At 43.6% G+C, this 14158-nt stretch overlaps 1 protein-coding gene across 1 annotated transcript in view; it reads left to right on the top strand.

The window, feature by feature from the left end:
* The window catches only part of LOC126355323 (basic proline-rich protein-like), a 75897-nt gene extending 62609 nt beyond the window's left edge, over positions 1-13288 (top strand). The window contains exon 4 of the mRNA XM_050005617.1: positions 10535-13288. Coding sequence (XP_049861574.1) covers positions 10535-10754 — 220 coding nt within the window. The 3' untranslated portion in view covers positions 10755-13288. The remainder of the gene's footprint in view (positions 1-10534) is intronic.
* The last annotated feature ends 870 nt before the right edge of the window (positions 13289-14158 follow it).

Genomic DNA, 14158 nt, shown 5'->3' with positions numbered 1-14158 from the left:
TAAAAATCGTAGAGGGAGACCGAGAGATGAGTACACCAAGCAGATTCAGAAGGATGTAGGTTGCAGTAGGTACTGGGAGATGAAGCAGCTTGCACAGGATAGAGTAGCATGGAGAGCTGCATCAAACCAGTCTCAGGACTGAAGACAACAACAACAACATTTTACGTCTCTATTTTTAGGCCTGTAAAGCATTCCCATAAAAATATTTTTTAGAGTTGTGTAACTGAAGTGATAAAAAAAGGACTCTTATGGTCCACCCATTGTATTTCGAGCATGCAGCTGCGCAAATAAAATTTCTTCCACTGATATTTCGGCCGCGTATCGTCCGGCCATTTTAGGGAATAAGTCTGAAGAATTGCTGCCTATAGCTTCATTATCCGCAGCTGCATGCCCGAAATATAATTGACTTCTCTTTACGCCGAGAAAAGTTGAAAATACACATCAGAACTCTTACAGGATCAATTTGTTTTCCGTCCTCCTGTCCCTCTGCTAAGCTCCTTTTTCTCAGGAATGGGTAGATACATCAAACTGAAAACTGTGAAATATTAAGCTTTTTGGCCGGCCGCGGTGGACGAGCTGTTCTACGCGCTTCAGTCAGTTTCGCATCCTGCCTCAGGCATGGACGTGTGTGATGTCCTTAGGTTAGTTAGGTTTTACTAGTCCTAAGTTCTAGGCGACTGATGACCTCAGATGTTAGGTCCCATAGTGCTCAGAGCCATTAAGCTTCGTGCTCCCTTGGCAGTGCAAAAAGTTGAAGCTTCTAAATCAATTCGTCCATTTATCTCATATATTTGGATATTCGCAAACTAACGCATCAAAACCTGTAGATCAGCTACCCACATACATAATTAACTTAGCGTGGAGCCGCCATAGGGCGTGTCCTACTCGCACTTGTCCAGTATTTTTACGATAGATTTTGACCCATAAAAGATAAAGTGATGTCATCACTTTTATATTTCTCTTTTTCTAACTAATAGAAGTAACAAAATGTCGTGACAGCACATCGTAGAGACATGTGCAAACACAATTGTTGCTTTATTTATTTCTGAAATCCCACAATCAACACACAACTTCGCCACTCCACTTAAAAGTACTGTTAGATCGCTGATGTCGTCATCGATCGTATATGGTACACAGTCGAGATGAATATTCGTCCTTTTACCGACTTCACACCATAGTTACTAGACGAGAGACATATTTCCATAATGAAGCTACAGACATCAAATAAACAGTCAACAGGTTTTACAACAAAAAAAGGGAATTTACTCTTACAGATATACAGCTCTACTGTTTTATATTCATAAAAGAGTATCCATTTCGGTCATGAATCTGATCGTCTTTAACAAAGGTGAAATATTACAGCTGTGTATTATAAAGTGCAATTCCTAAACTTGAAGAGAGAGAGAGAGAGAGAACTGCACTAAGTAATCGTGAAGATTATCGATTACGTAAGATTGACATGAAAAGAATATCGCTAAAGCCAAAACCAGTTACACAAATAATTACAATTAATGGATTACTTTCGATTAGTTACCGAACCCTATGTCGAGTACAGCTCAGGCTTACATCGACTGTATACATTAGCTGATCTATCGCTCTTGTTTCTCCTGCGATATAAATTAACGGAATAAAGGGTTGGTGACATTCTGCAAAGCTGATTGTCATTAATCATGAAATACAGAGATGGGATAGAAATTCAAAACAGCTTCCCGCTCTTTATTTTTTGATGATAACAGCCGCCAGTAAATGAAAACGGTAATATATCACTTCCGCGAAGAACTGGAAGTACGCTTCTGTAATGCCATTAAAACAATTTTCTTTCAATTTGCTGCACTGAGAGGCTGAAAATACTTCTTATCTGAACTCCACACTATCCACAAGGAGTATCCCAAACCAAAAACTTGATTCTCGCAATAACTGCAGTAGATAATTTCATCAGGATTTATTAGTCATGTGGAATATATCCTTCATGGGCAGCAACAGATCCGACAACTATTAAACATCATAAAACATGCCCGGGGCAGCTCTCTGTCTTTCTAGAAGTGTATGTGTTGTCTGAATAGGGGGAAAGCCCAGTCTCTGGGTATAGCTATCCAAACTAGAGGCCTTTGGACATTATCTAGTGTCACGATTTAAGTTTAAAAAAATTGGCTCCTACTTTCAGATGTACACTGGTTAGCGAATTCTTTCTGTGAATAATAGTAAATGTTTGCCGCAAAAATGCCTTCTCTTACAATAAATTTCACTACCCCACATGGTAGGGACGATACTGAACTGTGATCAGAGGTTTCAGAAATCTCGTTGCGCATCTGCTTCGCGCAAGTCAGCGCTAAGAGTTCAACAGCTCGCCGGCAGATGGAACCACGTAACAGGTACGCTGCTTGACATTCCGCACGACGTGTCTGCATTTACAGCACTGGCATTGGTTGCAAATTTCTATTGGGCTTGTCTCTGCAAGCTGCAAAAAATGGTGAAAACTTCTCAGCTTGACTGAGTCATAATGTTGATATGAAAAAAGGTCTGTTTTCATTGTAGGCCCATTCTGTGCAGTAATGGAAGGCAATAACATCCGAAACGGTTTTGTTCTTTCAGCTTTAAAACATACACATTGTGACGATTAACATGGAGTCTGCTGCTTAATTTTCTCTGGCGGAATTACTACGCTATTCGGAAACTTCAGGGTTTTAAATTTCTCTCCCTGAAATTAAATTGTCTTTACCAATGTTTCCTTGGCTTCCTTCATTGCTTGCTCTATGTACAGACTAAAATATCCTATCCCATTCCCTTCTCATCCAAGACCTAACTTTCATGTCCTTATCACTTCAGTCTGGTTTCTTAACGAGTATTAGATAACGCTTCTCTTCCTGTGTTTCCTCGCTGTTATCACTGCAGAAATTCAAAGAATGAGTTCCTGTCAACGTTATAGTCTCTAGTATTTTCATTTTCGTTCCTTTCCCTATTACCGAGTTACTGTGCAGAATCACAAATGAAGTTTAGTACCCGTTAACGTATCGAATAATTTTTTTCATCTCAACATTCACAATTCAATCTATTAATCATACACGGAATGAGCAGACGCGTGACTTCCTCTGTTATGGTGTGTATTGACTTTGTGACCGCAGTGTCCCAGAAGGTCCTATCAACATTTAGAACCACCATTCGAAGCAGAAAAGTCTAGTAAAGCTGGGCTCTAAGGCGCATAAGTTAAGATGGTTATTCACCTTCGGTGCTGTGAAGTACATTTCTTCTACTGAACAAATGCTCATAGTTCTTAAGGTTTGCATTTTGGAGCCCATTTTTACTAGACTTGTGCTTCAAATGATCCTTTTGTCTTACTCCTGAATATTGCCTGTTCCTCCTGAAACAACCTGTATATTGGCTGTAATAATCTATTCACTATATTGTTCACAGTAGTTTAATTACACTTCTATTTTCATATTCGTCAGTAGACCAACTCCTGCGTTATCACTGTTTTATTTTGTGACGGTATCTTGTTCTCCGTGCCTAGCACTTCGGTAATTCCCACTATATCATAATTCAACCTATCCTTTTCTCTTTTCGGATTACCTAACCACTAACTGACTGAGAGATCTAATATTCCACACTTTCACCGGTAGAATGTGGTTTATTAGTTTTACTGAGTAGTTAATGCCTAGAAATGCGAATAGGGACTACATTGCGTCTGGAATATTTTACCTAAGAATGGGGCATGAGCATTCCACTATACAGTAGAGCTGCAGGTCTTGGGGGTATACAATAGAGGTAGTTCCCGTTGCTTTCAGCTGTACTGCAGTACCAGAATGATTTAGGTTAAATGGACAGATCAGTCAACCATCCCTCTTTACGAAACAGATGACTGTTGAAATCTGGTGACTGGTGGCCAGCGAAGATACGACAAATCATCCTCGTTGTCACAAAACCAGTTCTGGGTGATGCAAGCTGTGAGAACAGAGACCCTATCGTCTTGGAACACAGTATCACCATCCGGGAACAACCATTTTTCCACAGGATGGACGTTATCAGCCAAAATGGCAACATGATCCTAGACAGTAATGCGACGTTTCAGATTAGCCATGGGGAATAAGGGGTACCACAACATGGCTGCCCAAATTATCACCGAATACCCACCATGTTTCTCTTGGAATGTAAACTCGGCAAGAATTAGGAAACAGCGTGGAAGAAAAGAAGACTCATCTGACGAAATGACTGTGTGTTCTATCACACCACAGTCCAGGTTTTATGGCTTCGACACCGCATTTTCCTGATATGGACATTTGCATCAATGATGATTGGTTTTTTGATTACAGCTGACACTGCAATTCCCAGCATGTGGAGCTTCCTTCGTGCGACATTCAGCTCTGCTGTGACACTGGACTCGCATTCGGGAGGAGGACGGTTCAATCCCGCGTCCAACCATCCTGATTTAGGTTTTCCGTGATTTCCCTAAATCGCTCCAGGCAAATGCCGGGATGGTTCCTTTCAAAGGCCACGGCCGACTTCCTTCCCCGTCCTTCCCTAATCCGATGAGACCGATGACCTCGCTGTCTGGTCTCCTTCCCCAAAACAACTAACCAACCAATCTGCTGTGACTTTCGCTGCTGTCTTATTTTTCGCCAGTCTCTTGAATGACCGTCCGCCACGATCATTCAACACACACTTTCCGGCTAATGTTTTTCGGCATTCCCTGTACACGGAATAAATTTTCAACACGGTCCCTCTTCAAACACTAGACACTTCTACCACCTTGGTAATGGAAGCACCCACTATAGGTCCACCACCAATTTGGCGACGTACGAATTCACTTAGCTCCGAGATAATGCACGCCCAACGACAAGAAGACTCTTTTGATCACAACTAGCACTTATAACGTATTAAGGACATTGCACAGGTGCCGTTCGTGGCCAAATAAAATTGCATGAGCCCTAGGCTACGTTAGTTATCTGCGTTTATGTCCAAGGCACGTAGGTCTAGACTTCTTTCCATATTTGTCAAACTCGTGTGTTTCTGGTCGTGTGAATTACACAAGAATTGTGCGGTCACAGCCACAAACGCGCGGCAGCTAGTGTCAGAGCACGTCACACTTGCGTATACACGTCCTGCGGGGACGTAGCTGAAGTCTACTGTACGCTCCATACGTTGGTGAGGACCTCAGCACAGCCCTCTGAGCTACTCGGCCACAGATAGCACTCTTGCTACCTGTCCTAGAGCCGCGTGTGCTACTGGTACTGCTTCTGACTTGGAATATGTTCTGTCCATGGTCGAGTCTGGAACAGTTTTCCTACTTTTTTCCCTGTACTCTTGGTATGACCTTAGATGATAGTGATCGTGTAAATGGGTTGTTTGTTCTTCAAAAACGGAATGAATAATGCGCTCCTATCATAGCACATAAAGGCGAATACGTCCTGCGCCGTTTTAGGGGTACCCGTCACATTCTCTGCTGTTTTACGCTATACGAATCCAGGGAACATGTTCGATATATTTATACTACTCCTCGTGGCGTTGACTCTATAACTGGCTTGCCGCTGTCCTCATTTTTGGGACACGGTTGCCACACTGACCAGTAGAAATGAGGGTCAAATACCACTTCATACTTTTAAAAGTAGTACAAACAACTAAATATAGAAAATGCACACCAACAGGTCGCTTTCGAATATTTTTACCTCATCCCTTCTCATCGCGCCCCCCCCCCCCAACCGCAACCCCCCATATGAAAGTAGGGAGTATTTATATACAAATAACAAATCTTGTTCCAAATAATTTTGGTTGAAAATGCTCCAAGCGCTCCTGAGTGATGTTTCACTGTCGGCCCCTTTTCATTCCCATTCCTTGGGATGTAGATCGTTCTTAATCCCACAGTGCTCCTTTCCAGATAGAAAGTAACCAGTAAGTCTCGTTTAATCTTTCTGTCACAGTTACTTTCAAATTCGTGGTGGTGTCTACTTTCGAACTTCAACGTTCCAAACTAGTCACTATCAAGGAATATTACGCAACTGTGACAGGAAAACGATAAAATACTAATCAAACTTGAATTGGTGATACTTTTAGCAACGGAATGTTAGAATTGCATACATTCCCAATTCTTTAAAGATTCAAAGTCTTATGTGTTGCCGAAAACTTCAAACTCCTGATTATCTTACAAACGAGTTCGTGTTAAATATAAGGGGCGACTGAGAAGTTTACATTCGAAGACCGTGGAGTTCAAAATCGGTACACCAATCAGGCAGAATCTCCTTGAGCACAGAGGCAATCAATCCATCGATGTACCAGGTTGAAGATAACCGTTTGGGAAAACAACGTCTCCTGCCGCGTGAAGTAGTTTATAACTGCCTTATACACATCTTCCTTGTCTGACAGAAATCGTCGACCTTTAGTAATCTCATGGACAAAGATCAGTACTGTTGGACAGGTTCTCGAAACTCTCCCACTCAGTTATTGTCACATCTGCGTTACGACATTTGCGATATTGGGACATGAGTTACCATGAAGCAACACACCCCTTATCGCAGTTTTCCTCAACGTTTCGCCTTAATTATACGCCGCCATGTCTCTGACGTTTCGCAGTGTCGTTCCCAAATGACGGGGCCACCAGGAAATTAACAATGGGCTCCGACTTGTGTCGAATCGCGACCAGCGGGGAACATGGCGCACCATTTTACGACGGTGGTTTCCGACACACACATGCTGCCACGTATACACTGTTCATTGCTCGATGTATGTGTACCGGTGTTACTCCTTGGGCAGCCAAGAAAGTACGAACAACACGTTGGTCCTGTGTGGACGGATTTGGTAACAACGCCGCCGCAGTTGACGTTTCCGCATTTATCGTATGCACGTCGGAAAGACACGCATACGACATTAACACCTTGCCTACATGTCGGCGTGTATATAGCCGCTTCGGAGTTGCGCTATGTTGCATATACGCTGCGGCAATGTCTCTAAGGGAAAGTTTCTATGTCCCCTTATACTTGACTTTAAGCATGTAAGGGAGAAGTAGTGCAAGAAATGTTCGAAATTTTGCCTAAAGTTCGATGGAAGGAGCTGAGTGCTCTCATTATCAAAGAATAGATGAGTACAGTCTGGGATTCGCGATGAGCGACGAATCTCAAACAAACATCACGCTACACACCTCGATGTCTCTGCTGATAGTGCTCAGACACTCGTCCATCAGTTGGGATATTCAAAGGTGTGTGTCCTCTGGGTTCTTCACCGCCCAACAGAAGAGTGTAAGGAGGAACAAGGGCTCACATGTGTGCGTGACAATTTTTGTCGAAAGTCGTCAAGGGCTATGAAACGCGGGTTCATCACTTGGAACCGGAAACAAAACCGCAATCCATGGAGTGCCACCAACCTCCGAAGACAAAGTTCAATGCCGCACCTTGATCCAGTCAAGTCATGGTAATGGTCTCGAGGGACTCTGGGACTCTGAATGGGTTATTCTGTTTGATGTCTGCCCCCCCCCCCCCCCCCCCATCCCCCGCCGCCCCTGATGCAACGAGCAACTCTGAAGTGTGTTGTGCTCCCCTAAGGAAATTGAAAGAGAGGACTTACGGTGTTACGGTGTTCGTCGCCACAAAAATGCTAACCAACATCTAGAAGTTAAAATCATCTGGGTTATTAGGCCGCGTCATGTTTCTTCTAAAATGTTCGGCGTTTCGACCCCTCTGCTGGGACCTTCTTCAGGATCTTTTGGTGTCCTATCTGAGTTGTAGCAGTAGTGGACACAAAAGATCCTGAAGAAAATCCCAGCAGAGGGGTCGAAATGTCGAACATTGTAGAAGAAACATGACGCGGCCTAATAACCCAGAAGATTTTAACTTCAGTGACAACGGCCACGAAAGTTTGCAGACGAACAGCTCCTTCTCTATGACAACGTAAGGTTTCACACAAGTCTGTGCACCTGTGAGTACTCCGTCTTCAGGCCAAGAGTGGCCTAGCGGGACCATCCGACCGCCTTGTCATCCTCAGTGGAGGATGCGGATAGGAGGGGCTTGGGGTCAGCACACCGCTCTCCCGGACGTTATGATGGTATTCTTGACTGAAGCCGCTACTAATCGATCGAGTAGCTACTCAATTGGCATGACGAAGCTTAGTGCACCCCGAAAAGTGGCAACAGCGCATGGCGGCCAGGATGGTCACCCATCCAAGTGCCGACCACGCCCGACAGTGCTTAACTTCGGTCATCTCACGGGAACAGCACCTGAAGTAGTTCACAAAATTTCATTGTACTGTTCATCCTCATCCATCTTTCATCCTGGATCTCGCATCTTCCGACTTCCATCTGTTTGCTCGAATGAAGGGTGCACTCAGCAGAAATCAGTACAAGGACGACGGCGAGGTTTTGATGTAGCAAGACATTAGCACCGATGTGGACCAGTAGAGTGGTACCATGCGGGCAAACAAGCCCTCCTACAATGAAGAGGCAAAGAAACTGGTACTCTTGCCTGATACCGTGTAGAGATCGCAAGCACGAGTAAGTGCCGCAACACGACGTGGCAAGGACTCGACTCATATCTGAAATAGTGCTGTTTGACGCCATCAGTCTTGCAGGACTGTCCATAAATCCGTAAGAGTGGGAGACACCCCAAATATGCTTAATAATGTTCATGTCTGGGGAGTTTGGTGGCAAGCGGAAGTGTTTAAACTCAGAAGTGTGTTCCTGGAGCAACTCTGTAGCAGTTCTAGACGTGTGGGGTGTCGCATTGTCCTGCTGGAATACATTGTCGGAATGCACAATGGTCATGAATGGATGCAGGTGATTGGACAGGATACTTACGTTCGTGTCACTATCATTGTCGTTTCTAGACATATCACGAGTAAACTAAATTCGCTTCACATCATTACAGAGCCCCCACCAGCTTGAACGGTTCCCTGCTGACATGTGGCGTCCATGGAATGTTAGAGTATAATGACTTTTCTGGAGACTAGAAATCTACTCTGTAGGAATCAGCATGGGTTACGAAAAAGACGATCGTGTGAAACCCAGCTAGCGCTATTCATCCACGCGACTCAAAGGGCCATAGGCATGGGTCCCCAGGTAGATGCCGTGTTTCTTGACTTCCGCAAGGCGTTTGATACAGTTCCTCACAGTCGTTCATGAACGAAGTAAGAGCATATGGACTATCAGACCAATTGTGTGATTGGATTGAAGAGTTCCTACATAACAGAACGCAGCATGTCATTCTCAATGGAGAGAAGCCTTCCGAAGTAAGAGTGATTTCAGGTGTGCCGCAGGGGAGTGTCGTAGGACCGTTGCTGTTCACAATAAATATAAATGACCTTGTAGATAACATCGGAAGTTCACTGAGGATTTTTGCGGATGATGCTGTGGTATATCGAGAGGTTGTAACAATGGAAAATTGTACTGAAATTTCAGGAGGGTCTGCAGCGAATTGACGGATGGTGCAGGGAATGGCAATTGAATATCAATGTAGATAAGTGTAATGTGCTGCGAGTACATAGAAAGATCCTTTATTAATTAGCTGCAATATAGGTCAGCAACTGGAAGCAGTTAATTCCATAAATTATCTGGGAGTAGGCATTAGGAGAGATTCATTGGAAGAGTCCTAAGGAAATGCAGTCCGAAAACAAAGAACGTAGGTTACAATAGACTTGTTCGCCCACTGCTTGAATACTACTCACTGGTGTGGGATCCGTACCAGATAGGGTTGATAGAAGAGATAGAGAAGATCCAACTGGAGCAGCGCGCTTCGTTACAGGATCATTTAGTAGTGGCGAAAGCGTTACGGAGATGATAAACTCCAGTGGAAGACTCTGCTGGAGAGACGCTCAGTAGCTCGGTACGGGCTTTTGTTGAAAAGTTTCGAGAACATACCTTCACCGAGGAGTCAAGCAGTATATTGCTTCCTCCTACGTATATCTCGCGAAGAGACCAGGAGGATAAAATCAGAGATATTAGAGCCCACACAGAGGCATAAAGACAATCTTTCTTTGCACGGATAATACGAGACTGGAATAGAAGGGAGAACCGATAGAGGTATTCAAGGTACCCTCCGCCACACACCGTGAGGTGGCTTGTGGAGTATGGATGTAGATGTAGACCCTCAAGTGCTAAATTTCTATACAGAGAGTGTAAAAAAAGGGTCTTCCACTGGAGTTTATCTATCATCTCAGTAACGCTTTCGCAATTACTAAACTATCCTGTAACCAAGCGCGCTGTTCTCCGTTGTATTTTCTCTCTCTCTCTCTTCTATCAAACATATCTGGTATGGATCCCACACTGCTGAGCACTATTCAAGCAGTGGGCGAACAAGCGTACTCTAACCCACTTCCTTTGTTTTCGGATTGCATTTCCTCAGGATTCTTCCAATGAACCTGTCTGGCATCTGCTTTACCGACGAACAACTTTATATGGTTATTCCACTTTAAATCACTCCTAATACCTACTCGCAGATAATTTATGGAATTAACTGCTTCCAGTCGCTGACCTGCTATATTGTAGCTGAATGATGTTAGTGCACTAAGCGACCACTTTTGTACTGCATAGTTCTTGAGGTGTGTCCCGTTGGTTTTGCAGGTACGCGGAAAAGAAGGGCGCTGTGGTGACGGAGCACGGCAGGCTGGTGCCGGTGAACAATGGCTGGGAGGCGGTGCTGGTCAAGGAAGGCTCCTACACCTATATAAGCCCCGAGGGCAAGCAGGTGTCGCTGAGCTACGTGGCCGACGAGACGGGCTTCCACGCCGTGGGAGACCACCTGCCCGTGCCTCCCACCCCCGTCACGCCCTCCTTCGTCTAGACGACCACCGCCCCCGACTAGGAGCCACCTCGCACCGACGGTGGTCTCCTCAGTCGCGACCTGCGAACACCACAACCGCCACAGCCAGCGCAGTCAACAGACGACACATGCTATCACCTACGGACTCTGCAGTGTTCACTGCTTATATGCCACTGAGGACTTGTCGATGATGATGGCGTCCACCAAACATTGCCACACTGGTTACTGAACCACAATTAATTTAAATCGCACACAACAAACCATGCTTACCTTTCTGTTCGAAAACGTCCACTTTCTGCTCTGCAGAATCATCACCTGCAGAACAAATCGATGTCCTAAATAGATCCGTGCAGTTTATTGCCTGAGGGTACGAAACCCTCTTATCGCACCCTAGTAGTGTTTTCTACATGTACCTCGCAACTACTTTATCCTAGGAGCACTGCTACACTTTCGCGAGTAGCACTTTAGTCAAGAAAGGAGAAATTGGGCATTTACGTACACACACACTCCTTTGACAGGTCAGCATCAGCCGGTTTCCTACTGTCCTCGCGCCGCTAGAAGTCGCAGTAGCTCTTCAAGGCATGCCACATGGCCCCTAATCCACAGCCTGAGCTAAGGAACACTTGCCCCACTTAACCACACCTGCAACTAGCCGGCTGTTTCCGGCCTTGAACTTCGCTACTCGTTGTGCGCATGCGCACAAAGTTCTATCCGTTAGTGCCCCCTCGCTCTTCACATAGCGGACATCCCGTGGCGCGACCATAACATCAGCAAATCCAGCGCTGGAGTGGAAAGATATCACGATACATTATTAACACTCCAAAAACAATGGGCTATGCAGGGCGCCGATGCTTGATTTTCTGGTGACACTGTCTTGAAAAAAAAAAAAAAAAACGCACATGCATGCCTCTGAAATATTTGGGCCAACAATTTATAGCTAACGGTACGGCAGTGTAGTGATCAATCGCACCGTTCTCGTAGCCCAGTGTGATACCTTCTCTGGAAGGTGAATTGTGAGGGCCATAAAGACGTTGCTTAAGGTCCACTGGAAACGCGCCACGGAACTATATTTCTATTTCGTGCCCTACTGACTTCCCATCTTCAAAGTGTCCTGCCAGCATTCCATAGGGCAACTGTTTCCGTTATCCGACTCCGAGAGTTGGGAATCTAGATTAACCGTGCAGTTGATTCTTTATATGTGTACAGAATTTGAAGCAATAAATCCATATGTACTTACTTCAGAAGTAGCGGCATTGATAATCAAATAAAATAACAATTTGATAATATTCGGTAAAGATGTGTTTCGAAATAATGTTTGATGAGGATATGTTTCGTAAGATCAGGTAGGTTTTATCTGACTGAGGTTACTTGGCATTCATTTCATATCTCCATAAAGGATATCACACACACAAATAGTAATTACATACTTCGGTTATAGATCCTTTAGTCTTTTGCAGTGGCGCAGATACCATTACCAAACACCTTGGCTCCATATCACAGATTTGCTGTCGAAGCAGCAGCAATAGTTCATTAGCTAATGGGTCAGAAGCCACGCCTGAACTCTTCAACTTCAGTTCATCCTACGAGACAGTAGTGTTCGTTATTACGACCGTAAGAGCTATGAAGGAGAGCTGGGAGAGAACCGAGAAACCAAACGATTTTAAATACTTCCTTTCAGTACATCAAGTAGCAGCAAGTAACTGTTGTGGAAGATAGTTACGCAGAAAAGAATCTCACCCCCTATGGAATTGTTTACGGTCAAGTGCTGTGCTTCCAAAATTTGTGAATTTTATGGCTTTGGAATTTTTGTTTTATGTTTTCCTATGATATGCCGTCGAAATTAACTAATGCTCAAACAATTTACTCTCACAGCTATGCCCAACGTATGGTGGTCTGCTGTGTAAATTATTCGTTTTCTTCTTTGTTGGGGTGACAGTTTGTTACCAGCGTGTTCACATGTAGAAAGTTTCTTCGAATATCATCTACCTACACATCTAGGAACACTAGCGACGATATTCGTCGTAGGAATCATTCTTGATATAACAAAAAAAAAAAGGTTTTAAAAAAGTTTCGTTGACGTGAAACGTATGATACATTATTAACTTATTCTGAGAATAAATGAGGATATTGTATTATCTCTGAGAATTGCGTTTAGAAGACAGATACACATGGGCCATATATATGTGTACTTCAAAGTTACTGATTTACGTTTCTATGTTCACTGATTCCTATGTTATTATCCTGTTGATTACATTTTTGGAATTAAATCAATCTATATTGTAGCAGAGGGTGTGATAATAAATACAATAGCGAATAACAATGTTATCGCTTACTCCTGTCAGTGTACCGTGCACGATATTAGGTTTATTAAGGGAAAATTAACTCGTAACATGATTGTCATATAATTGCGTTTATATTAGCTGTGTTTCAGCGCTTAAACTGTCAATGAGTTTTCTCCGCAAGTTTCCTGATTCAGTTAATCTAATAATATATTTATTTAATTAGTTCGTATCTGTGTAAAATATTTTTTAATTAAAGTTTACAGCTTCACATGACTTACTATTTCTTACATAGCGCAGAAATTGTTCCCAAACTGACCTCTAGATGGCAAGCGAATCCAGCGACTGAGGGTGGTTACGTTGAGCGACGCACAGATGGCAGCTGTATCGGCTATTCCAGCGGTTCCGCCGTTATATTTGGTCTCCTCGGGTGCTAATGGCGGGCAAATTGTATGTCTCGAAGTACGTCAACTGCAGTCTTCCACAGCAACATAGCAGCCCACAGACGAGCGTTGTAGACAGAATGTAGGAGCGAAAATATATAACTACAGAAGAACGCACTCCTTTCCGTAATACATGTTATAGCTATCGCTGAAGTATCGTACGTTGTCCTACTTCACACTATAAAGGCGGAACTCAGAGAGGCAAATTACTGCACCTCTACAATAGTGAATCTTAACATTAATAGAACTTCCCGCTAACTGAACTTCCCACCGCGTTAGGCACCAAGAGCGATTCATCAGAACAGGAGACTTTTCTTACTGCCTAATGTTAAGGAAGTACTTGCCGTGGGGTATCAGAGCCTGACTGTAGTGAACTAGTTGAAAAAAAAAAAAAAATAGAAATACGACACGAGAAACAGGTCGTTAACAATGCGAGTAGTTTAGTTCCTTTTACTGTCACGGTTCGCGTGTATGCTGGAACAGACGGTATTAACAACACACTACTTTATCCTTAAAAGTATGGAGTGGACACAACAATTTGACAAGCAGATTTGAACATAAATTTTAAATTTGGCATTGTGACTCTAGCCATAATCATTAATTTATTTATCATTTCGGGTAACATTAAGAATCACGACACGTTATCATGTTTTCTTGCTTGAAGGGCGAGGGGAAAGAATGAGAAGTCAGAGTTTATGAAACT

This window comes from Schistocerca gregaria, chromosome 3, assembly GCF_023897955.1.
Source record: "Schistocerca gregaria isolate iqSchGreg1 chromosome 3, iqSchGreg1.2, whole genome shotgun sequence".
Lineage (NCBI taxonomy): Eukaryota > Metazoa > Arthropoda > Insecta > Orthoptera > Acrididae > Schistocerca > Schistocerca gregaria.
This window is presented reverse-complemented; position numbering and strand designations above follow the sequence as displayed.